The 24,325-nt window shown below is 64.3% G+C and overlaps 3 protein-coding genes across 12 annotated transcripts in view; 1 reads left to right on the forward strand and 2 right to left on the reverse strand.

The window, feature by feature from the left end:
• Window positions 1-9,601, forward strand: part of ZNF236 (zinc finger protein 236) — a 47,640-nt gene extending 38,039 nt beyond the window's left edge. For 5 of the 6 annotated variants that reach the window (XM_055128495.1, XM_055128493.1, XM_055128490.1 and 2 more), the window contains 11 exons: window positions 182-285; window positions 702-1,067; window positions 1,628-1,773; window positions 1,859-2,102; window positions 2,482-2,661; window positions 3,248-3,432; window positions 3,979-4,110; window positions 4,186-4,383; window positions 5,033-5,162; window positions 5,744-5,920; window positions 6,099-9,601. In XM_055128495.1, the coding sequence (XP_054984470.1) occupies window positions 182-285; window positions 702-1,067; window positions 1,628-1,773; window positions 1,859-2,102; window positions 2,482-2,661; window positions 3,248-3,432; window positions 3,979-4,110; window positions 4,186-4,383; window positions 5,033-5,162; window positions 5,744-5,920; window positions 6,099-6,223 (1,987 nt within the window). In that variant the 3' untranslated portion in view covers window positions 6,224-9,601. The remainder of the gene's footprint in view (window positions 1-181; window positions 286-701; window positions 1,068-1,627; window positions 1,774-1,858; window positions 2,103-2,481; window positions 2,662-3,247; window positions 3,433-3,978; window positions 4,111-4,185; window positions 4,384-5,032; window positions 5,163-5,743; window positions 5,921-6,098) is intronic. The other variant, XM_055128491.1, reaches the window with a different exon arrangement.
• Window positions 9,602-13,317: 3,716 nt separating this feature from the next.
• The window catches only part of MBP (myelin basic protein), a 38,210-nt gene continuing 27,202 nt past the window's right edge, over window positions 13,318-24,325 (reverse strand). For 2 of the 5 annotated variants that reach the window (XM_055128497.1, XM_055128498.1), the window contains exons 5-10: window positions 23,320-23,397; window positions 16,345-16,452; window positions 16,096-16,131; window positions 15,974-16,006; window positions 14,745-14,855; window positions 13,318-14,213 (exon numbers count right to left, since the gene is read on the reverse strand). In XM_055128497.1, coding sequence (XP_054984472.1) covers window positions 14,169-14,213; window positions 14,745-14,855; window positions 15,974-16,006; window positions 16,096-16,131; window positions 16,345-16,452; window positions 23,320-23,397 — 411 coding nt within the window. In that variant the 3' untranslated portion in view covers window positions 13,318-14,168. The remainder of the gene's footprint in view (window positions 14,214-14,744; window positions 14,856-15,973; window positions 16,007-16,095; window positions 16,132-16,344; window positions 16,453-23,319; window positions 23,398-24,325) is intronic. The other 3 variants (XM_055128500.1, XM_055128499.1, XM_055128501.1) reach the window with 3 other exon arrangements.
• Window positions 16,553-17,887, reverse strand: LOC129402341 (mucin-2-like). Its single transcript, XM_055128496.1, has 2 exons — window positions 17,015-17,887; window positions 16,553-16,795 (listed from the first exon to the last, which is right to left on the reverse strand). The coding sequence occupies exons 1-2, from the start codon at window positions 17,885-17,887 to the stop codon at window positions 16,553-16,555; spliced, it is 1,116 nt and encodes a 371-aa protein (XP_054984471.1).

The raw sequence follows: 24,325 nt of genomic DNA on the forward strand, positions 1-24,325 counted from the left end.
GGGGTTGTCACTGGGGTGTCTGTGATGTGTCTGTGGCGAGTTCGGCGTAACGTTTTTATCTCACGAATTTTGTCCAGTGCAGAGGCCGCGTAATGTTTCTGTCCACGTGGCTCGTTGCCACTTAGGGCCCAGAGTCCTCTGACGGGGCAGAGAGGGCACTCACGCGCTGCTCTCTGACCAGGCACGTCCGGATCCACACCGGGGAGAAGCCGTACAAGTGCGACGAGTGCGGGAAGAGCTTCACGGTCAAGTCCACGCTGGATTGCCACGTGAAGACGCACACAGGTGGGTGGGGCCCCTCCCCGCCCATCCTCTGCGCCTGGCATGGCTCGGGATCCTGAGGAGCCGGGAGGCAGGCGGGAGCACTGACTTGGCACGTGGGAGGAGTCCCTCGGGATGTGGGTGCGGGGACTGAGCCAGGCGGGGGCAGCGGCAGGTGTCAGCCACCCCTCGCGCCCTCCCCCAGGGCTCCCACACACCACCGGCCTGCCGCCCCGCGTCACCTGTATGTCTGCAGTGTGGCCAGACAGGCCGGGCAGCGTGTAGGCAGGCCGGAGAGCCCTGGCCTGCAGTGTAGACGGGCTGGGGGGGGGCGCTGGCTGGAGACGCTGAGCCCCGCAGCTGTCGCCTCCGGGGTCCCGGGACTCCCCGTGGTGGGTTTCGGTGGGCCCCGGCCACCGTCTCTGCTCGCCGCCCCGTAGGCCAGAAGCTGTTCAGCTGCCACGTGTGCTCCAACGCCTTCTCCACCAAGGGCAGCCTGAAGGTGCACATGCGGCTGCACACGGGCGCCAAGCCCTTCAAGTGCCCGCACTGTGAGCTGCGCTTCCGCACATCCGGCCGCCGCAAGACCCACATGCAGCTGCACTACAAGGGGGACCCCAAGAAGGCCCGCAAGCCCGTGGCCCGGGGCTCCCCCGAGGGGCTGCCGCCCGGGAGCCTCCTCAGCCCTTCCCCCGCCGACTCCAGCGTCCTCATCATGAACAACTCGGTCCTCACGGGGCAGCTGGACCAGAGTCTGCTCCAGCCGGGGCTGGTGGGCCAGGCCATCCTCCCCGCGTCCATGTCAGGTAAGGCCACGTGCAGCCGGCACCAGCGGGCACTCCCTGTGGAGTGACAGTCCGGGGGCCTGTGGGGCCCCAGAGACCACCCAACTGCCCGTCTCAGCTGTTCGGGTTCTTCCGTGCCCGTTGTTTCCCTGGCACTCACAGCCCAGACGCACTGGCCGCTGGACCCTGAAGTGGGCAGAGCAGTCGTGGCCTCTGGCTGGTGGCCCTGGAGCCCACAGGCCCTGTCTTCCCCTGCCGGGCGGCCGGGTGGTGGGGCCTGTGTGGCACGGCTTAGTGCCTCACTCCCTGCGCCCCACGGGAAGTCTGGCTTCCTCCACACCTGGCAGTGCTCGGCGGAGTCTTGGCTCTGTGCTCAGTGGTCCCTCCTGGCTGGGCTTAGGGGGCGTCCGTGGTGCCTGACCTGTGCTCCGGCCCACCCGCCTGCCTCCTGTACGCAGACAGGGCACAGCGCCCTGCATTGCCCTGGAGGCTGCGACCAGGGTCCCGGGGGCAGCTGTGGGGCCCCCTGCCTGCCGAGAGACGTCATGATCACCAGCCGTCGCTCGCTCTCCTCCCTGTAGCCAGCGGCGACTGGACCGTGTCCCTCACGGACGGCAGCCTGGCCACCCTGGAGGGCATCCAGCTGCAGCTGGCCGCCAACCTGGTGGGGCCCAACGTCCAGATCTCCGGGATCGACGCCTCCAGCATCAATAACATCACGTTGCAGGTGCGCTGCCCGCGCGGACCCCGCCCCACCCGACTCTGCCGCGGGCCTGCCCTGCCTCCCCAACACCCGTGTCCTCTGCTTCCAGATTGACCCGAGTGTTCTGCAGCAGACGCTACAGCAGAGCAACTTGCTGGCCCAGCAGCTGTCCGGGGACTCCAGCGCGGCGCCCCCCAGTGGCGGCTCCCTGCAGACCCCGGACAGCACCGTCCCGGCCAGCGTGGTCCTGCAGCCCATCTCAGGCCTGTCCCTCCAGCCCACCGTCACGGCTGCCAACCTGACCATCGGGCCGTTGTCCGAGCAGGACTGTGTGCTGGCTGCCGGCAGCACCGGTAAGAACTCACCACGCCGGCTGGCAGCACCGGGGCCAGGGCCCGCCGGGAGGGCGCTGGCCTCGCCCGCAGCTGACCCGGGGCCAGTCCCGGCATCCCTTTTGGACCCGAGCACCGCCAGGAGCGCTGCCTGAGTGCAGAGCTGGGGTCAGCCCTGCGCTGCGCTGGTGTGGCCAGCAAGCAAACACCCGCCACACCCCAGAGGCTCGGCTCTCCGCCTGAGGCCACCCGCACGGCCTTGTCCTCGGGCCTAGCCTTTCCTCAGGGACAGGAGGGCCGCGTTGCCTTGGGCTCCCCCGGGGCTTCTCTCAGTGAGCGCACCAGGCCGGCCCCCGGCCGCTCTCAAACAGCACGACTCTCCTCTTGTCACGCTGACCAGGGACCCAAGACCTGTCTCAGGTGATGACCTCCCAAGGCCTGGTGTCCACCTCCGGCGGCCCCCACGAGATCACCCTGACCATCAATAACTCCAGCTTGAGCCAGGTGCTGGCGCAGGCTGCCGGGCCCCCCACCGTGTCCTCCTCGGGCTCTCCTCAGGAAATCACCCTGACCATCTCTGGTTAGTTCGTGGCGGCCGGCGTCTTTCCTCGTGATCTCGTGTCTGCTTTCCCCGGGCTGGTCCCTGCTGAGGAATCGCATGTGCTCTGGATGCTTCTGCCTCTCCCCAGCATCGGCCGTGTGCCCGGGAGGGGAGGCAGAGCGGTCATTCCGGGCAGTGCAAGGACCGGCCCGGGGCAGAGCGGTGGAAGGTGGTCTGGGTGTCGGGTGGTCTGCGGGCGCAGGGCGCGGGGGTGGCAGGCTCTGATCTGGGGCTTCTTCCCTGTCTCTGCGATTTGCTGATGGCCTCCTGAGGTGCATGGGGTCCCGGTGGCGTCTCGGCTGGGTCCTGGCGTGGTCCCAGCTGGTCCCATTTGGGGTCCTGGCCGGGTCCCAGCTGGTCTGGGGTGGTCCCAGATGGTTCCGGCAGGACGTGGTTCTGAAAATCACCGTCTGAGCTCGGCCTCAAGTGGGCTGGGAGCTGTGTTCCCCTGTCCCTGTTTCCCGGGAAGGGGCTGACTGGCCGGTGGAGCCTGGCTTGGGAGGACAGTTCCCTGCTGGCCGGGGCAGGGCGTGGCCCCCTGAGCTGGCTCTCGCCCGTTTCCCAGAGCTGAACGCCGCCTCCGGGAGCCTCCCACCAGCCACCCCGCTGTCCCCGTCCGCTGTGCCCGCGCAGAGCCTGCTCATGTCCTCGGGCGTGGGCGGAGACGCCAGCCTCACGCTGACCCTGGCTGACACTCAGGGCCTGCTCTCCGGCGCGCTGGACACGGTCACGCTCAACCTCGCCTCTCAGGTGGGTGCAGGCCCTGTGCAGGGCTCCGGAGACCCCGTCATCCCCATCCTCATGCCTGTCATCTGGATGGTCCCTTTCTGCACGTTTCTGCTGCTGAGCACAGGGAGGAGGAGCAGAAGCCCAGTGCTGCCGGGGGAGGCCAGTGTTGGGTAGTGGCCGCCAGGCCAGGGCAGGCCTCCCGGGTGTCTCTGCACAGGGACATGCCCTTGGCCGTGCACTTGTTCTGTCCTGGCAGTGACGCTCCCCTCCCCCGCCCTTGAGCTGCGGGGAGCTCGTTAGGGGGCGGGAGTGGCCAGGCACCGTGTGCGGGGGTGCGGGTCCGGGTGCCCTGGCGTGGCCGCTGAGCCCCCTTTCGAAGGACGCCCTGACCCTCCTGGGCCCCTTCCTTCCTGGCCTCGCTCTGCTTCTGCTGCTCACTGGGGCTGGGCGTGGGCCGGAAGGGGGTGACACCCCGTACTGGGGCCGGGCGCGGCATGAGGCACCGCCACAGAGCAGCGCGTGTTGCTGGCCTCGAGGCTGCCCCCCCACACGCGTGGTCTCTGCCAGGGCCAGCAGCTCCCAGCCTTACTCACGGACCCTGCGCTCTCTGGCCACGGCGCCGCGGGCTCCTCCCAGGTCATCCTGGTGAGTCACACCTCACAGCCGTCGTCCGCCACGTGCGAGGAGATCGCCTACCAGGTACCCGGGGCGGCCCTGTCCGGGGGGCTGCCGTCGCAGTCTCAGGGCTCAGCCCCCGCCTTGTGCCCCTCACAGGTCGCCGACGTGGCCACCAGCCTGGGCCCGGGCGGGTCCGCCGAGAAGGAGGGCCGGCTGCAGCCGTGCACCGAGTGCGGGCGCAGCTTCCCGTCGGCCGCCCTGCTGCTGCAGCACAGCCGGGAGGCGCACGGGCGGGAGCGCATCCACGTCTGCACGCTCTGCCGCAAGGCCTTCAAGCGTGCCACGCACCTCAAGGTACGACCTCCGCCGCCCGCCCACGGGGACCTCAGTGCCCAGTCCATCGCCTCACGCTTCCCGCCTCTGCAGCCGTTGCGGTGGGCGTGGTTGTGCGGCTGGGGGGCTGCTCCCCGTCCCCCCGACTGTCACAGCCCACTCCGAAGAGGTGCTCTGGGGGGCATGGCGGGGCCAGGAGGCCACAGGCCCGAGGGCGGCTCGGGGGTCATGTCTCACAGACAGCCCGGCTGGTGTTGTGTTTGGGATTCGGGCCCAAGCCCCCGGTACTACGTATGGCCCCCTGAGCACTGAGCCAAGAGTGAGCCCCAACCCTGCTGCTGGCCGTGGTCCTCACCAAAACAGGTTTGGGATTTAGAGGCTTGAATCGTGCTAGGAAGTAATGAAAGGCACCATGAGTGGGCAGGCCCTGTGCCGGTGCCCGCGGGGGCTGTCGGAGGGCAGCGTGAGAGACGCACACGGGCCCTCGTGGACACGGGGCAGCTGGCTGCCGGCCCGCGGTGAGCTCCTGCCCCGGTGCATTCAGGGTCCCGGGGGGTCATCCCCAGTCCCTTGGCCCCTGCATCGGGGACAGGGACATCCTCCACCTAGGGAGGGAGGGACCTGCGGCCTGCTGGCTCCGGCAGCCCCAGCGCTTCCTCGATCCTCGCAGGAGCACATGCAGACGCACCAGGCGGGCCCCTCCCTCAGCTCGCAGAAGCCACGAGTGTTCAAGTGTGACACGTGCGAGAAGGCCTTTGCCAAGCCCAGCCAGCTGGAGCGCCACAGCCGCATCCACACAGGTGAGGCCGAGGGCCTGGGACTGCCGCCACACAGTGTCTGGGGGCCGCCTGTCTAGGCACATGCTCAGCCTGTGGGGCACTCAGCCCGGAGCCCTTCACGCAGCCTGGGTGGCCCGAGTCCTTCCCGCGGGCACAGCCTGGGCACTCCGAGTCCTTCCCGCGGGCACAGCCTGGGCACTCCGAGTCCTTCCCGTGGGCACAGCCTGCGCAGCCCGAGTCCTTCCCGCGGGCACAGCCTGGGCGGCCCGAGTCCTTCCCGTGGGCACAGCCTGCGCAGCCCGAGTCCTTCCCGCGGGCACAGCCTGGGCACTCCGAGTCCTTCCCGCGGGCACAGCCTGGGCAGCCCGAGTCCTTCCTGCGGGCACAGCCTGGGCAGCCCGAGTCCTTCCCGCGGGCACAGCCTGGGCACTCCGAGTCCTTCCCACGGGCACAGCCTGGGCGGCCCAAGTCCTTCCCGCGGGCACAGCCTGGGCGGCTCAAGTCCTTCCCACGGGCACAGCCTGGGCGGCCCGAGTCCTTTCCGCGGGCACAGCTTGGGCGGCCAGCATGCTGCCCGGGGCGTGCGGTGTGTGTGCCCGTAGGCGAGCGGCCGTTCCGCTGCGCCCTGTGTGAGAAGGCCTTCAACCAGAAGAGCGCGCTGCAGGTGCACATGAAGAAGCACACGGGGGAGCGGCCCTACAAGTGCGCCTACTGCGCCATGGGCTTCACGCAGAAGAGCAACATGAAGCTGCACATGCGGCGTGCGCACAGCTACGCAGGTGAGCAGCTGGGTGGATGGGGCATGCGGCCACGCGGGGGTGCGGCTGGGGTGATGGGGTCGGTGGGGCAGGTGGGACGTGCTCAGCTATGGCGGGGGCGGGGCGGGCACTTGGTGCTGAACGTGCAGGCGGGGGCGGCCCCAGTGCATGCTGACGCTGTCACGGTCTCCTGCTGCAGGCCCCTTGCAGGCAGCTGCCGGCCCGCAGGAGCAGGCGGGGGAGGAGCTGAGCCGGACCCTCCACCTGGAGGAGGTGGTGCAGGAGTCGGCCAGTGAGTGGCAGGCGCTGGCCGACGTGTTCTGACGCCAGTGGACACCACCAGGACGCTGCAGGTGCTGGGCGTGAAGAGCGAGGCCCGTGGGGCCCCCACCGAGGCTTCAGGTGTTGAAAACGTTCCCGCGGTAGTTGCTTCCTATCCGTTATCTAGAATCATTGTCTTTCAGAGACTTCTAGGAAAGAAACTGGGAAATGTGAACACGTGGTGTCGTTTGTCCACAAATCACTGAACTCAGGTACTCCCACGGGCGGCGCTGCTGCCCGCATCCTCCACGGCCAGTTGACTGGACCCTGCTATCAGTGTAGTGTGATTTCCTTGTTTCAGCAAGAGGGGAGCTGACGTGGGAAACGCAGCGTTTTCTTCATGCTCTCCGCTCTGAGAAGCAGAGCTCACGAGAGCAGGTGGAACCCACGGGCCAGCCGGGCAGCCGTCCCTGGGCACACTAAAGTCAGTAGGCACGGGACTCCGCACGCTGCCCGAGCTGGCACCCTGGGAGGTGGCTGGGCCACCTTCTGTCCACCACAGCTAGTGGCCACGAGAACCAAAAGGCAGTGTCCGGGTGTGGACTTGGGGATGGAGCAGACCTGACGCGGGAATGAGGGTTGCGTGTTCCTCACGGCGACGCCACACCTGCTCCGTGACGGGCCGCAGAAAGCACAAGCCATACGCTGCAGGCCCGAAGGCAGTGGCCTGGCCCTGCCAGCCCGCCCGCCCCAGGGGCGCTGCAGAGTCTGAGCGAAGAGGCCTCGCGAGTGCCCCGCTGTCTCCGTGCATCAGCAGATGGACTTTTTATTTCAGGGAATTCCTTCGTATCATCAATGGTGCCACATTAAACCTGTCGCAAACCAAATCCCAGCCCGTGCCGGGGCCGAGGGCACGTCCCCCCACAGCATTCCAAAGATGGAACGTTCTGGACTCGACGGGAACCTCTCCTTGGCCGTTATTTATGTTCTCTCTAGAAATACCTGTGTACATAGACGCAGCGCGGCCCCGCGGGCTGAGCCGCGTTTGTAAATACAGCACTCGCCCCGGGAGGCACCTCCGGCTGCTCCTCCGCGAGCACTCCAGTCAGTATTGGGCTCGGGCGTGGGGACACGGCCCCCTGCGTTGTCATGGAGACGAGCGGGATGCTCTGTGGGCTAGGGTTTTGTTTTCCTGAAGAATAATTGCCTTTATTTTCTCTCATTGCCTCCCTGGTTTCCGAAGAGAGTAGTTTATTATAAATGTTGTATGGACTTTGTACATTCTGAAGAAAGACTTTTCACCATTATTTTTTTGAAAGGGCATCTTTTGATTTTTTTTGTTGTTCACTTTTGGCATCTGTATATATAAGTAATATTGATGGTGATATAAACCCTTTTGTTATGTGAAAATATTTAAGTCAGAAAACTGTTAAATAATATTACTTTTTATCAAACTGCTTTGTGTATTGCATATTTTTTAAGGGGGAAAAAAGCCTTATTTGACTGATTCTTGTGATATTGGATTTACTCTTATGTCCTGAGTTTTTTCTTGAATGTCATTGTGTGTACCTGGCTGTCCTCAGTCTATTCAGAACAATTGTGATTGTGCCAGAGTTTTAAAGGTTCTACTTTTAAAAATGCACTTTTTTTTTTACAATTTTATATTTAAATATTTTGGAAATGTTAATTTTGATGAACAAATATCCCCAAAGTTGAAATTATCGGATTTAAAAATTTTTGTTCTTGCAAGTTAATTTATTTTGGTTTTCCTCATTAAATGCCACCTCAGGAGTCTCCAAGGGTTCCGTTCCTAATCGTCCAGAAAGCAGAGTCGAGAGAACTGTATCGGTGAGCTGCCTGCTAATTAAGGCCTTACCAAGAGAATCTGAAGCCTATTTTTATTTTGGTTAAAGAAATAAAAGAATCAGTAATCTGTTTTGTGAGAGCTAGTTGGCAAAAAAGGACGTTAGTAGATTCCTTTGATTTTCTTCCTGCTCATCAATGCTGCTTCTTTGGAGAACATTCCTCAGGAATGTCAGGTTCATCCAGGCGCAGTTTCCCTGGGCCTGTGCTGGTGTCAGGCCCGTCTCTGGCCTTAGCGCCGGCTGACCTGTCTTCTGACAAGACGGTCTAGTCTCCTGCATAACCAGGGTTTCGAGGGTAGATAACTGTATTTTCAGAATATCACAGCAAATCTGCTTTGGAATAACAATAAATAAAAAATGAAGTTAGGACATGTGATCAGTTTTTTTCCTCTGAAGTATTGGTCACTGTGCTCTGCCGCCCGGCTGTCGGCTCAGGTCCCCGTCAGCAGCGTTAGTGGGGGTCAGACCCGGGGCCTGGGCCTTGCGGCCTGGGGACACTGTCCTCTCCCAGCAGGGCTCTGTGTGTGGGCCGTGGTGGGCAGAAGGAGAGGCCACTCGGAAGCGGCTGTGCATGTCCAGCCAGGCGAGGCCCCGGGCCCATCCCCCGGCAGGGTGAAGCGCGTGTGCACACGGGTGCCCGTTCCTGACGGGCCTGGACTCGTCTGTCCGGGGCCATTTCTGCCCGGACCCAGGCGCTGCTGGTCAGGCTCCTGAGAAGTACCCGGGTCTCGCCCACACCCCGAGCTAGCCAGGCCTGTGCCGTGGGTGACAGAAACCTTTGTGAGCGGAAAGGATGTGCGCACGCTTTTGCGTGTGTGTGCGTGTGTGTGTGTGTGTGTGTGTGTGTGTATACATGTGTGTGGTCCACATGCAGGGCCCAGGGGAGGGCACGCAGCTGCCCCCTAGTGGCAGAACTTCTGCAGCCTGCCAAGGTGCGTGCTGGATCCAGTAAGTGACCACGGCTCAGATTTGTCTTAAACTCATTTTTGTTGTTGCTTTTTATTTTGGGGGTCATATCAAGTGGTGGTCAGGGATCACCCAGGGGAGGCTCAAGGGACCCTGGGTCAGCTGTGTGTCAGGCAAGCCCTGCTGCACTGCTGCTCCCACCCGAGAATTGGTGGTGCAGATGTAGATGCTGTTTACCTAACCCAGTTCCATCTCAGAAGTGGGTCTCTGCGCCCACGGCGGGTCTGTTGGCTGTGCGTGTGCAACTGTCTGCTGAGTGAGAGTGGGGGCCGGCGTGCCGGTGTCTGGGTGGACAGTTGCTCGCCTGTGTCTGCTGATCGGAGGGACGTGGGAGCTGCGGGCCAGCTCCTGGGTGCTGCCTCTTAGTGGCATCCCGAGTTGGGGCAGTGAGGAGGGACGGGGCACCCCTGGTCTTGGCTGGGGAGATGGCAGGTGCGCCCCTGACTCTGCTCTGCAGCTCCTGCGTCACGGCGCCCAGCCCAGTCACCATCGGCGGAGTTCTGATGCTTGACGACAGCCCGCACGTCCCCAGCTGTGGCACTGGGCCTCGTCAGTGCCCTTGCCCCCAGGGCTCCCGGGATGAAGCGACCCTTGACCCTCGGTCGCTTGTCTCCACCCCCTGTGCCAGGTTCCTTCCCCCCATTATCTCCCCTCAGCGCCATTCTCCACTCAACCCAGTTATTGCCTCAGCCTCATTCTCCCCTCATCCCTGTTCTCCCTCAGCCTCCTTCTATCCCCTCAGCCCCATTCTCTCCCCTCAGTCCCATTCTCCCCTCAGCCCAGTTTCCTCAGTCCTCTTCACCCTTCAGCAGCATTCTTGTACTTGAGCCCCTATTCTCTTCCTCAGCTCTGTTCTCTCTCCTTAGCCCCATTCTCCACTCAGCCCAGTTCTTGCCTCAACCTCATTCTCCCCTTACCCTCCCTTCTCCCTTCAGCCTTGTTCTCTCCCCTCAACATCATTCTCTTCTTTAGCCTTATTCTCTCCTCAGCCTGCTCTCCACTCAGCCTCGCTCTTGCCTCAGCCTCTTTATCTCCTCAGCCCTGTTCCCTTCAGACCCACTCTCTCCCCTCAGCCCAATTCCCCTCAGTCCCCTTCTTGCCTCAGTCCTGTTCTCTCCCTCAGTCCCCTTTTTTCCTCAGTCCTGTTCTCCTCAACTCCATTCTCTTCCTCAGCCCCATTCTCTCTCCTCAGCCCCGTTCTCTAATCAGCCCAGTTCTTGCTTCAGCCTCATTCTCCCCATCCATCCCCCTCTCCCCTCAGCCTCTCTCTCAGCTCCATTTTCTCCCCTCAGTCCTGTTCTCCCCTCAGCTCTATTTTGCTCTCAGCGCCATTCTCTCCGCTCAGCCCAGTTCTCTCCCCTCAGCTTTGTTTCCCTCTCAGCCCTATTCTCCTTCAGCCTCATTCTCTCCCCTTTGTCCCTTTCTATCCCCTCAACTGCGTTTTCCCTTCAACCTCATTCTCTCCCCTCAGCCCATTCTCCCCTTAGCCTGGTTTCCCCCCTCAGCCTGTTCTCTCAGTGCAGTTCCCCTTAGCTTATTTCTTTCTTTCCTCAGCCCCATTCTCTCCCCAGTTTTCACCTCAGCCTCATTCTCCTCACCCACTCCCTCTCCCTTCAGCCCTGTTCTCTTCCCCTCAGCTCTGTTCTCTTCCTCAGCCCTATTCTCCCCACAGCCCCATTCTCTCACCTTAACCCCGTTCTTGCTTTAGCTCAGCTCCTTTCTTCCCTCAGCCCTGGTCTCTCCCCTCAGCCCTGTTCTCTCTCTTCAGACTTTCTGCTCAGTTCCGTTTTTCCTTGGTCCTATTCTTCCCTCGGCCCTCTTCTCAGTCCTGTTCCCTTCAAATCTGTCCTCCCTCACCTCCATTCTCTCTCCCTTCAGCCCCATTCTTCCCTCAGTTTCATTCTTTTCTTCAGTCCCATTCTCTTCCCCTCAGCTCCATTTCTTGCTCAGCCCAGTTCTCGCCTCAGCTATGTTCTCACCTCAGCCCTGTTCCCCTCAGCTCTGTTCTTCCTCAACCCCATTCTCTCACTTCAGCCTCGTTCTCCCCACAGCCTCATTCCCCTCAGCTCTGTTTCCTCCCTCATCCCCATTCTCTCCCCTCAGTCCCATTCTTCCCTCATCGCAGTTCCCCTTGGCCCCATTCCCACCATTCAGCCCAATTCTCTCGTCAGCATTTTTTTTTTTCTTTTTAGGTCACACAGCGATGCTCAGGGGTTACTCCTGGCTCTGCACTGAGAAATCACTCCTGGCGGTGCTTAGAGAACCATATGGGATGTTGGGAATCGAACCCGGGTTGGCCGTGTGCAGGGCAAACGTCCTACCCGCTGTGCTGTCACTTCAGCCCTCACCTCAGCCTTGTACTTGCCTCAGCCTTGTTCTTGCTTCAGGCTTGTTCTTGCCTCAGTCCTGTCCCCCCTCAGCCCCATCCTAACTTCTCAGCCCTGTTCTCTCCCTTCAGCTCCTGTCTCCCCTTAATTTTGTTTTCCCTTCAGCCACATTCTCTCCTCTCAGCCAAATTCTCCCCCTCAGTTCCCTTAGTCCTCTTCAACTCTCAGCTCTGCTCTCTCTCCTGAGCATCATTGTCTTCTTCAGTCCCACTTTCATCCACCCCATTCTCTGCTCAGCCCAGTTCTCACCTCAGCCTCTTTTCCTCCTCAGCCCATTTCCCTCAGTCCTGTCAGCCCCATGCTCTTCCTCAGTCCTGTTCTCTCCTCAGCCCATTTCTTGCCTCAGCCTCATTCTCCCGTCAGCCCTGTTTCCCTCGACGCAGTTCCCTTTAGCTCCCATGTTCCCTGAGGCGTGTTTTCTCCCCAATCCCCATTATCTTCCTCAGCCTCGTTCTCTCTCCTCAGCCCAATTCTTGCCTCAGCCTTACTCTTCATTCAGTCATGTTCCCCTCAGCCCCATTCTCTCCTCAGCACTATTTTGTCCTTAGCCCCATTCTCTCACTCAGCCCTGACCTCTCCCCTCAGCTTCTGTTCCCCCTCACCTCTGTTCTCCCTTGTCCCATTCTCTCCCCTCAATCCCCTTCTCCCCTCAGCCCGGTTTCCCCCTCAGCCTGGTTTCCTCCTCAGCCGTTTCCCTCAGCTCCCTTCTCCTCAGCCCCATTTTCCACTCAGCTCTCACCTTAGCCTTGTTCTCTCCTCCTCCGTTTTCTCCCCTCAGCCCTACTCTCCCTCAGACCCATCTTCTCCCCTCAGCCCAGCTCCCCTCAGCTGCCTTCTCCTCTTAGCTCAGTTCCCCTCAGTCCTGTTCTCTCCTTTCAGCCCTGTTCTCTTCCTCACTCCTGTTCTTCCCTTGGCCCCATTCTCTTCCCCCAACTCCATTTTCCCCTCAGCCCTGTTCTCTCTTCTCAGTCCCATTCTCTCTTCGGCCCCATTTTCTCGTCAGCCCAGTTCTCATCTCAGCCTCATTCTCCCCTCAGTCCTGTTCTTCTTCAGCCCTGTTTTCTCCCCTCAGCTTTGTTTCCCATCTCAGCCTTGTTCTCTCCCCCAGCCCTGTTTTCCAAACCTCAGCCCTGTTCTCCCTCAGCCCCATCCTCCCCACAGCCCTGTTCCCCTCTATCCTGTTCTTCCTCGCATCATTCTCTGCCCTGAGCCGTTTTTCCCCTCAGCCCAGTTCCCCTCAACCCCCTTCTCAGATTCATTCTCTTCCTCAGCCCCAATCTCTCCCTCTCAGCTCCATTCCCTGCTCATCCCAGTTCTCTCCTGAGCCTTGTTCTTGCTTCAGTCCTGTTCTCCCTCAGCCCCATTCTCTCCCCTCAGCCCATTCCCTCATCCCCCTCTCCCCTCAGCCTCATTCTCTCCCCTCAGGCCCAATCGTTTCCTCAGTCCCATTCTCTCCCCTCACCTCCATCCTCTGCTCAGCCCAGTTATTGCCTCAGCCTCGTTCTCTCCTCAGGCCCATTCTCTCCCTTTAGCTCTCTTCTCCCCTCAGTCCTGTTCTCTCCCGTCAGCTCTCTTCTCTTGACTTCCCTCCGTCCCGTTTTCCCCTCAGCCCCACTTCTGAAGCATTCCGGGCACCTGGTGCTTCAGAGTCCTCACCAGCCACCCTTGGGACTCCAGGCTTAACAGCCTTTCTAGAAAGTTCCTGAGCGCCTGACATGGCCCCAGGTGGGGTCCCTCCCACCTTCTCCCACAGAGTGAGCACTGCAGGTGTCCACAGCTATGGAGACAGAGGGAGCTGGGGTTGGGGGGACACACCTCAGATGGAGGGGGACTTGGGGTTCTGGTGAACTCTCCAAAAGCGCCCGGCGGCATTTCCCAGGCACCAGCCGTTACTGATGGCCATGTGGCTCCCCACAGCCCAACACAGAAGACGGTGTGGTGCCATTAACGGTTTATTATGGTCCCACGTGGACATGGTGCCCTTCCCCGGCCGCGGGCAGTGGGGGGTTTCCCCACCGGGGAGGTCACTCAGTCAGTCAACATCCCCCTCAGAAACGGGCGGGAGGGTTTGTTTCTGGAATATTCTTCAGGGTGTCTCAGCCTCTCCTCCTGGAGGCTGCGGATTACAGGACGTTCGAATAGCCCCGAACGGGCCGCGTTAGGAGGGTTAGAGCCCGGGAAAGAAGGGTCAGTCCGTTAGGGGTGTAGCGGCGTTAGACCAGCTCTCCTGTGCCCTGGCCCCGGTGCGGGGCGGGACGACTCTCTCAGAAACTCTCTCTGCGGGTTAGTGCCGCCGGGCACCGCGGCTCCCCGTGTCCCGGCTGGGCTCTGGGCAGGCCCGGCCCGCTGTCCCGCTGCCCCAGCCCTGCCCGTGCCCGCTGCAGGCCGCCGCCTCCTCGTCCTCTCGCTCGCCATCGCCTGGGCGTGGGCGGCACCAGCCCCGCCGCCCCGTCTGCCGCCCGCCCGCCGCGCCTCACGTACCAGACCCTCAGTGACGTCTGCGCCGCCCCAAAGCGAGGGAAAGCCTGGGGGTGGGGGCCTGGGGGGGCAGGGTCCCGCGGGGCATCTTCATGGATGCACCCCACAGCCGGGGGCGGGGTGCCAGCAGGTTCAGGGGTGCGGGACCACCGGGAGAGGCCACCTAGGGGGCGGGGTGGCCGCGTCTTGAGGGGCGAGGGTGTCAGTAGGTGGGTTCCCCCGGGTGCGTGCAGGGGGGGGGTCAGGCAGGGACAGTTAGATGGTGGCGGGGCTTAACAAGCGGGGGCGGGCCGGGCCGGGGCGAGGCGGTCTTCAGCGCCGAGCCATGGGGGACCCCGAGCGACTGTCTCTTCCTCCCTGCAGAAAGGGGAGCAGAGTCAGGGGGCGGCGGGGCTGGGCGAGGCTTGGGACTGCCCAGGGGGTGACAGGTCCAGGCACGTCCACACTGGCTGGCCGGGTTGTCGGGGGGCGGCGGTGGGAGGGGCAGTGGAGCAGGTGCAGGGCCGGATCCTCCCCGCCTGGGGGACCCCGTGGGGGCGGGGGCGGGCGCGGGGACAGCCCGTGGCCCCATCTGACCCAGGGCGCAGGGCAGCGCCGCCCGTCGTCCAGCACCTGTGGCACCCCGAGAGTGGGCTCGGGCCCCGCCCCATGTCTCAGACAGGGCCACGGCCTTGGGGCTCAGACCCCTGCAGCTGAGCCCCTGTGGCCGCCTTGCAGCTCTGGGCAAGGGGCTGCGGCCGGGGGCCGGGGGCTGGGGACAGACCCTTGCGCCGTCCAGCACAGCACACGGAGCCTTAGAGACCGTCACGTCCCCCTTCAAGCCGCTGCCCTCTGCCCCGCAGGGCCCGCCCAGCCCTCCCCAGGAGCAGCCCCCTGGGCCCGCGTTACCAGCTTGAAGATTCTGGAGAGTGTGCTCTGGGCGTCGTGGGCCCGGAAGCCCTTGTGTGCCGAGGACGCGCGGCCTCCGTAGCCGAATCCCGGCTTCTGGCCCTCGGCGCCCTGTGGGGGAGAGCAGGCGCTCAGGGCACGGGTGGGCAGAAGCAGGGAGGGGCCGAGGCTGCCCGGCAGGTCCGGGTGCGAGTCCGTGTGCTCTGGTCCTGTGAGGGCATGGGCAGAGGGCAGAGGGCACGGGGCACGGGGCGTGGGGCGGTGCCCGCAGCCGCCACCCAGCAGAGCCTCCGCGTGCAGCGTCTCCTCACAGCTCCCGAATCCCTGGATCCTGCAAGTGACCCAGGACACAGAGCACCCGCCCGCGGCTGCACGGGCTCCTGGGCTCCGAGAGAGCACGGCACGGAGCACTGCGGGGACAGAGCATGGGAACCGGAGCGCCTCAGCCTGGCCCCCGGGCCTGGAAGAGCAGGGCCTCTGCTCCCTGCTGCCTCCTGCTGGACAAAAGTCAGAAGTGACCTGTGGGCCGGGAGAAGGTTCTGCGGTCAGCGCACGGGTCCGAGACTCCTGCAGACGGCTCGTCCCTCGGACACGCAGAGCTAGAGGGAAAGAAGGCCCTGCCCCTCCCCCTCCCTCCCTCCTTTCTTCCTTCTTCCTTCCTTCCTCATTCCCACCTTCCTTCCTTCCCTCCCTCCTTCCTTCCCTCCTTCCTTCCTCCTTTCCCTCTTCCCTCACCCCTTCTTCTTTCCTTCCTCCCTCTGTGCCTTGCTCCCCTCTCCCCTCTCTCCCCTCTGCCTCTGTCTCCCCTCCTGGCTGAGCCCACCCCCTCTGCTCAGTGTGGGCCTCTGTGGCGAGTGGTGTGTCCAGGCCCAGGCCCGCTGCCCGCCCGCTCTGCCTCTGGGTTCTTCCTCCGTCTGGGCTCTGTCCCGGGGCTCCCTGGCCGCTCCCCCGCCACCAGCGGCCACGGGGAGCTCCTGAGGGGTCCCGCACTCTGTGACCTGGGGACAGGACGGGGCGGGGGGCGCTCCGGGCCCGGTTCTGGAGCTGCTCCTCATTGTCTGTTGGAGAAATCGGGGGGTTCCCGGGGAGCACTGGGCTGCAGGAGTCCCAGGAACCTTTGGGAGAAGAACTGGGGCGGGTGAGGCTGTCGGCGAGACGCGGGCCAGCGGGCCGGGCGCCTGCGGGGGCCGCCGTGGCGGGCAGGGGGGGCGCCGAGGCGCGGCACCTACCCAGCTGAATCTGCTGAGGGACAGTCCTCGGCCCTGCGAGAGAGAGAGAGGGTGTCGGCCGCGGGGGTGCGGGCCCTGCTGGCCGGGACACGCGGGCTCTCGGTGGGGGACGCGAGCCTTACCTTGCCCTGGGACGGAGGGGGCGTCCGCGGGGTCACCTGCAAAGACAGGGCGGTCAGCGGACAGTCCCCTGGCCGGCGCCATCCGCAGAGTCCGGAGTGCTCCAGGGGCCCGGGGCGCGTCCAGCACGTCCGGCCCGAGCCCGCCGGCCGGCCACGGCCGCCTGCTCCGCGTGTTGGGACGGCAGCTGCGGTTAGTGCGAAGCCCCGGGACCCCTCACCGGACCCCCGGCACTGGCCGGGAGCACTCACAATGTTCTTGAAGAACTGGATGACGGGGTTCTCGTCCTGGGCCCGGCCATGCTGGGACTTCTGGGGCAGGGAGCCGTAGTGGGTGGTTCTGGTCGCGTGGTGGGTGTCCTGGAAGAGAGCGGGGGCCACTCAGCAGCAGCGTCCCGCCAGCCGCGGGTGCCGACTCTGCGCCTCCGTGTCTGGTCTGTTTGGACTCGGGGCCTGGTGCTCACTCGAGGAGGGCCACCCCAACTGGGGCTGCGCCCGCAGCCCTGCGGAGGGGCCAGCCTCTGAGGGCCGAGGGGGCGTCCGGCTCTCCCCTCCCCGCGGCTCCCGGTGGGCTCTGCACCTGCCCACCCAGCCGGTCACTCACCTCTGCAGACTCAGTCTCTGTCCAACTCCAGAACCAAGAACTCAAACCCGGCTCAGACCAACCGAGCGAGCGGCCCGGTGGGTCCCACCTTTCACCCCCCTGACTGACCGAGAAGCCCAGATGTCAGTGGTCAGGCTGGCAGCCCTGGCGAGAGCCTGACCTAGCTCGCAACTCAAGACGGGCCAGTCCCGGGGCCGCAGCACACGGCCAACCCGGGTTCGATCCCCGACACCCCGTGAGGTGCCTGGGCCCGCCAGGAGTCAGCCCCGAGCTCGCCGGGGTGGCCGGCCCAGCCCTCGCCCTGGGGGGTTCACACACAGTTTGCTGCTGGGAATCCGAGTCACACAGACGCTGGCCTGTCTCCACTGACCCCGCCTGGTCCCACGCCGGCCCAGGGTGAGGCGTCTGCGAGCTTTCACTTCCCACCATCAAAGCCCCGTCGCCGTGAGGCGGGTGTGAAGGCCGTGCGGTGTAAGCGAGTTTGGGTGAAAGCATGTCTGGGTGTAAGTGTGTTTGGGTGTGTGTTTGGGTGAAAGCATGTTTGGGTGTAAGTATGTTTGGGTGTAGGCGTGTTTGGGTGTAGGCGTGTTTGGGTGTAAGCGTGTTTGGGTGTAAGCATGTTTGGGTGTAAGCGTGTTTGGGTGTAAGCGTGTTTGGGTGTAAGTGTGTTTGGGTGTAAGCATGTTTGGGTGTAAGTGTGTTTGGGTGTAAGTGTGTTTGGGTGTAAGCGTGTTTGGGTATAAACGTGTTTGGGTGTAAGTGTGTTTGGGTGTAAGCGTGTTTGGGTGTAAGCGTGTTTGGGTGTAAGTGTGTTTGGGTGTAAGCTTGTTTGGGTGTAGGCTTGTTTGGATGTAGGCGTGTTTGGGTGTAAGTGTGTTTGGGTGTAAGCGTGTTTGGGTGTAAGCGTGTTTGGGTGTAAGCGTGTTTGGGTGTAAGCGTGTTTGGGTGTAAGCGTGTTTCGGGAGGGCTCACAGCCCTGCCTGGACGCTCCAGGTTCAAGCTCCGTGGCGGGGGTGGGGCTGAGGCTCCCTCAGTGCATGCGAGGCCCCGGGGCCCACCGGCCTTCCAGGCTGGCAGTTCTGTGTGGGGGCCGGTGTGGAGCGTCCCTGGGGACCCAGGAAGGCTCGGGGGACATGAGGTGCCAGAAGGAGCCGGGCTGGCAGCACTCGAGGCGTGTCCAGGCCTCTGCATTGTCTTTGACCCACGTTTAGTGATTAAAAAAATAAATATGCTTTACGAAACACCCACCTTTGGTGGTGGACTGCAGCTCGAGGTCAGGGAGGTCAGGGGTCAGAGGCCTTTACGTGGACTGGGCCCAGGCTGGGGACGAGCACCGGGGCTGGGTGCGGGGGAGACGCAGGGCCAGGCCCCAGGCCTCCGAGGACACAGCCCTGCGTGAAGGAGCACCAGCTCCAGCGACGCACAGCGGGGAGGGCCCCGCCTCACACGCGGCCGGCCCGGGTTCAAGCCCCAGCACCCCAGAAGGTCCCACGAGCACCAGCAGGAGTGATCCCGGAACACAGAGCCGGGAGTCAGCCCTGAGCATCGCCAGGTGTGACCCAAACCATCAACAACAACAAATAAATAAAAGAAAAAGAAAGAAAAAGAAAAGGCAAGTGGGGGGAGGGGTGCGGCCAGGGCGACTGGGGGCTGGAGGGGCTCTGGGGGGGCGCGGTCTGGGTCCCACAGTCAATACAAAGACCCTCTGGGCAGCCGCGTGTCTCCACGCAAGCAGCAAACAGCCACAAACCAACCCTTCGAAACGCTGCCGAGAGCGAGAGCAGGGGCAGGGAAGCTCATGACGCCCGTCGGAGGCCAGCGGCGGGCCGGGTCACGGGGAGGCGGGGGCGGGGGGCCGCGGGCCCCAGGCGGACGAGTGACGGTGCCCACAGTGTCCACTGCGAACCACCGGCTCCGACTGCCACAGGAAGGAACCGACGAGGGACACCAGGGCTGGCCCCGCCCGGTCACCCCAAGAGCCACACGCTCGCCCTGGGGGACATGAAGTCGCTGACCTGCAGGAGAGAAGGGTCGGGGGCGGACAGGCGAGAGGCCCCGGGCCTGCGAGGCTGAAGCCGCGAGCGTCCCTGAGACACCGGAAGGCCGACGAGACTCACAGCAGGAAGTGCGCCCGGCTCCGAGTGGACGCTGACCAGGGCCTCCCGCGCGCGCCCCTGGAGGAAGCAGGACCCCTCTCTGGGCAGGTCGGCTCGAGAGCGACGAGTGACAGAAACCCAGAGTGGACTGTCCCCGTCAAAGGCTGCCGCGGCCTCTCCCAGCTCCATCCACGCTCACGGAGGCTGTGGACGCCGGCATGGCTGCCTGGTGGGCCCTGGAGAGAAGACGTCCCGTCGCCGGGTCACCCTCCTGCCCAAGCAGCCACACGCCGACCTTCGACCTCCAGGTCACCCACATGCAGACCTTCAACCTCCAGGCCAGTTACATGCTGACCTTTGACCTTCAGGCCAGTTACATGCCGACCTTTGACCTCCAGGTCAGCCACACGCAGACCTTCGACCTCCATGCCAGTTACACGCTGACCTTTGACCTTCAGGCCAGTTACATGCTGACCTTTGACCTTCAGGCCAGTTACATGCTGACCTTTGACCTTCAGGCCAGTTACATGCCGACCTTCGACCTCCAGGTCAGCCACATGCAGACCTTCGACCTCCAGGCCAGTTACATGCAGACTTTGACCTTCAGGCCAGTTACATGCCGACCTTTGACCTCCAGGCCAGTTACATGCAGATCTTTGACCTTCAGGCCAGTTACATGCAGACTTTGACCTCCAGGCCAGTTACATGCAGACCTTTGACCTTCAGGCCAGTTACATGCAGACTTTGACCTCCAGGCCAGTTACATGCAGATCTTTGACCTTCAGGCCAGTTACATGCAGATCTTTGACCTTCAGGCCAGTTACATGCAGACTTTGACCTCCAGGCCAGTTACATGCAGACTTTGACCTCCAGGCCAGTTACATGCAGACCTTCGACCTTCAGGCCAGTTACACGCAGACCTTTGACCTCCAGGTCAGCCACACACAGACCTTTGGCCTCCCTGGCCCAGCTGCACCTGGACTTTGCCCCGGACCAGCTGCAGGGGCACCGCTCAGGGGGAGGCAGGGCGCCTGTGCCTGGCCTGGCTCCGGGCTGTGGGAGGGGCAGGCGTGCAGGGGCCGCCCTGGGCCGCGTGTGTGAGGAACTCAGGCTCCAGGTGGGGATGGCCCTCGAGGGCCTGTCCCTGTAGATTCGGGCCTGGGGGTCTGGCCCGCGTGCCCAGGGCCCGCCCTGAGGGGGGAGTGTGGGCCTGTCACACGCGCACCCACCAGACGGCTGCGGACGATGGCCGTGTCCACTGCAGCCCAGGCCTGCCCTCAGACGAGCCTTCCACCCCCGAGGTGGACAGGGTCCCTCGGGCCTGCTGACCTCCAGCCCAGCCCCGGTCCCCTGCCACCTGCAAGCAAGGCCGCGGGGCCGGTGGGCGCAGAGGGACCGTCCTGCTCCAGGCAGCCCATCCTGCCTGGCCACCGGCCACTGTCTGCCCCAGAGGCTTTGCGCACAGGCCGGGCCCTGACAGAGCCAGGGGCGTGGCTGCCTGCAGCCAGCCGACTGACCAGCGTGCCCTGCCCCCGTGAACACGAGACCCCGCGTGGACTGAGCAGGGACACAGCGTGAGGCCACGGGAGCAGGGCGGGAGGGACGGGCAGACCCTCGCCCCTCCTCTGGGGCGGGGAGGGGGCAGGGGCGTGGGGCCCTGCGGCCGACCCGGGCTGGGTCCCGGCGTCTGATAGGGTCCCCGAGCCCGCGGGAGTGACCCTGGGTGCAGAGCCAGGAGTCGGCCCTGAACACGGCCAGGGGGCCCCAAGTCTTTTTATTGTCTTGGGCCACGCCCTGCGGTGCTCAGGGCCGACTCCTGGCTCTGCACTCAGAAATCACTCCTGGGGGCTCGGGGCCACTGGGATGCCGGGATCGAGCCCGGGCGGGCTGTGCAGGGCAAACGCCCTCCCCACTGCTCCATCTCTCAAGGCTCCAAACCACTTGGGGACGAGGGGCCTGGGCCACACCCGGCCATGCTCGGGGTCAGGCTAATGCCCACCCCCGCCCGACGGCCCGGGCCCCGGCCCCCAATTGTTCCAGGACAGAAGCTTCGGCTTCGTGTGGGCGGTGCTGTGCTCGGCTGGCCCGGACCCACCTCTCATGCCCCTCGACCCTCTAACGCCGGTGAGACGTGGACGGTGGCGGTCAGTCTCGGGGGCAAACGGGGACGGGCACCTCTGAACTTCTGCCCCTGGGCGCTGACGGGGGCCAGGGCCAGCAGCGCCTCTTCCCGGTCCTGGGTGCGGGCCTTGTCAGGACGCCGAGTGGCCGCCCACAGCCCAGGCCCTGCAGGGCCCTCGGGGCTGAGCCTCAGGGTGTTGTCCTCCGTCCAGCGGCTGCTCTCGGGAGACCCCGTGGCGGGGACACAGGGTCCGGCCCGATGGCCCAGAGTCTGCTCCGGGGCCCGCTGCCGGCTGCTGAGCCCCCCAGCGTGTCGGACGCCCTCGAGGCCGAGCACTGGGGCTGTGAGCACGCGTGTCCGCGGCCTGGCGGGGCCAGGGCGGAGCTGCTGCCTCCGCAGTCGCCGTCTCCAGGCGTGGGCCCGGCGGGGTCTGTCCCTCGGAGGCTCTGGGAGGCTGCCGGGGCCTGGGGTCTCGGGGGCCGGGCACCAGCGGGCAGAGAGCGGCCGTGCCGTGGGATGGTGCTGCGGCGGGTCTGAGCTCCGGGCGAGGGCGGGACTCGCCTGTGGGGGCAGCGCTTTCTCCGGCACTCGGTCCTGGGCACACCCCGGCCTCGTCGGGAGCACCGGAGCGGGCGAGGGGCTGGGCGCCTCCGACCCCGCCTCTGACCCCGTGCCGGACTCAGGTCAGCCCCTTGCTGCGGCCTCTGGCCCGAGCAGGCCGCCCCTCCCCCGCTCCGCAGTCTGGAACCTTCTCTCTGGAGGGCCGCGGCCAGCCCTTCCCGCGGGGCCTCGTCCTGCTCGGACCCCAGCCAGGGCCTCCTCGAGCCAGTCCCTCGGTCCAGCTGGGCCGGCAGGGGTCTCGCAGCAGGTGGGCACAGAAGCCCCATGTGGAGCTGCCCGGGCTCCCGGGGGGCCGGGCCAGCGGGGCGTGGCCCCCGCACCCGGCCTGGGCTTCTTGACTGGCGTGGGGACGGCGAGAGGACGTGCCGGGGTCCCCGCTGGCCATGGCGCACGGCTCTGCCGTGGCCTCTGAGAGTAGCCGCTGCCCCAGTGCAGACGCCCGAGGACGGGCAGGTGCTGGGCACAGAGCCAGGAGGGCCAGCAGCGTCCACAGCCCTGCCCGGGCCCCCCCACCCCGCTCCCGTCCTCACCCTCCACTGTGCCCCGTCTACAGAGGGGGAGCCACGGCACAGGCTGGCATCCCCCCAGGATACAGAGGTGACAGAGACAGACAGAGACGGAGAGAGATGGAGAGACAGACGGAGACAGGGACAGATATGGAGAGACAGAGAGACAGAGACAGAGATAGAGATGGGGAGACAGTGAGACAGAGACAGAGATAGAGATGGGGAGACAGTGAGACAGAGACAGAGATAGAGATGGGGAGACAGTGAGACAGAGACAGAGATAGAGATGGGGAGACAGAGAGACAGAAACAGAGATAGAGATGGGGAGACAGTGAGACAGAGACAGAGAGATACAGAGAGACAGAGACAGAGAGATGGAGACACAGGCCGAGACAGAGAGATGGAGAGGTAGAGAGATAGAAACAGAGATAGATATGGGGAGATAGTGAGACAGAGACAGAGATAGAGATGGGGAGACAGAGAGACAGAGACAGACAGAGACAGAGATATAGAGAGAGACAGAGACAGAGAGATGGTGAGACACAGGCCGAGACAGAGAGGGAGAGGTAGAGAGATGGAGAGACAGAGATGGAGAGAGGCAGATTAGGGGACAGAGATAGGGACAGAGATGGAGAGATGAGAGAGACAGAGACATCTAGAGATGGAGAGAGACAGATGAGGAGTCAGAGAGACAGAGACGGAGAGAGATGGGAGATACAGAGAGGTGGAGAGACAGAGAGAGACAGAGACAGAGATGGAGAGAGATGGGAGAGGCGGAGGGTGAGGAGGGTGGGCCTGGGGCAGCGGGCAGAGACCCTCTCCTGGGCCGTGGGTGGAGAGACCTGGGCTGTGCTGTGACGTCCGGCCGTCCTGGGGTAGGTTGGCCTTTGGGCCTCGGGTCCCGGGAGCCTGCTCTCGGCCCCTGGTGCTGGACCCAGTCCCCTGGGACCAGGGACGTGACCCCCGGTGGGAGGGGCCGACTCCCCCTGGCCCAGCTGAGGTCACCAGTGGGTGCCCGAGCCCCGGGCCCTGCCCCGCCGCCCCCTGCGGCCGCCCAGCGCGGGCCGTGGGCAGTGGGCAGTGGATGCTGCCCGCAGGAGCCCCTGACCACAGCCCACAGGACTCGGCACTGGCCCCGCTGCCCCTGGTGGCCGCCGCCCGGCCCCTCTCGTTCCGTCACCTGGCTCAGCGCCCGACACACGGTCCTGGGGGCCAGCAGCGTCCACGACGTCCTCGGCCACGCCGCCCGCCCCGGCCTGCGCCCCTGGTGCCGCTTACCTTGTACATGGCACACAGGCCGGCGGGGCGGCACGCTGGGCCGGGCAGGGAGCTCGGGCGCGGCCTTGGCCAGGGCACCTGCCAGGGACAGAGTGTCAGCTTGAGTCCTCGGGGACGAGGGAGAGGCGGTGGGAGGCAGGGGTGAGGCGGCTTCCTCGGGGCGCTCGGGCCCGACTCAGCTCAGCGCTGCAGAGACGGGGCCTGGGGAGGGCTGCCTGGACGGGGTCCACGACCCCAGGCTGCACCTCAGGGAGGCCGGGCTCAGCCCTCTCTGTGGCACCAGGGGGGGCAGAAACAGCTCAGCAGAGAGGGGGGTGGAGGAGAGAGCAGGAGAGAGGAAAGAGAGAGAGAGGCAGGAGGTGGTGAGAGGGAGAGAGAGGGAGAGGGAGGGAGATGGAAGGAGAGAGTCAGAGAGAGAGAGGGAGAAGGAGAGGGAAGGAGAGGGAGAGGGAGAGGAAGAGAGGGAGGGGGATGGAGGGAGAGAGAGAGACAGAGAGAGAGGGAGACGGAAGGAGAGAGACAGAGAGAGAGAGGGAGAGGGAGGGAGAGGGAAGGAGAGGGAGAGGGAGAGGAAGAGAGGGAGGGGGATGGAGGGAGAGAGAGGGAGGGGGAGGGAGGGAGGGAGAGGGAGGGGAAGAGAGGGAGGGGGATGGAGGGAGAGAGGGAGGGGGAGGGAGGGAGAGGAAGAGAGGGAGAGAGAGCGAGAGGGAAGGAGAGAGAGGGAGGGAGAGGAAGAGGGAGAGGGAGAGAGGGAGGGGGAGGGGAGGGGGAGGGAGGGAGGGAGCCAAGTGCGCCGGCGGGAGGGTGAGGCCTGTGGCGAGTGGTGGTGGGGGGTGGGGGCCGGCGAGGGCCCCGGGAGTGTGGGGTGCAGATGGGCCAAGAGCGGGGCGGGGCGGGGGTCAGTCTCAGCACCTGCCCCAGCCGTCTGTGCCGCCAGTGGGCGCCCCTGCAGGAAGGCGCCAGCCCCAGCCCTGCCAAAGCTGCTCAGAGCCAGGCAGGGGCTTGG

The sequence above is a fragment of the Sorex araneus genome, chromosome 2, assembly GCF_027595985.1.
Source record: "Sorex araneus isolate mSorAra2 chromosome 2, mSorAra2.pri, whole genome shotgun sequence".
NCBI classification, from domain to species: domain Eukaryota; kingdom Metazoa; phylum Chordata; class Mammalia; order Eulipotyphla; family Soricidae; genus Sorex; species Sorex araneus.

Excerpts from the sequence above, each read along its gene's own strand:
- LOC129402341 (XM_055128496.1), bottom strand. The coding sequence starts at position 17,887 with ATGCAGAGGCCTGGACACGCCTCGAGTGCTGCCAGCCCGGCTCCTTCT. Across the intron at positions 16,796-17,014 it reads CGGATTCCCAGCAGCAAACT|GGGGGTGAAAGGTGGGACCC; the intron begins GTGTGTGAACCC and ends TCGGTCAGTCAG.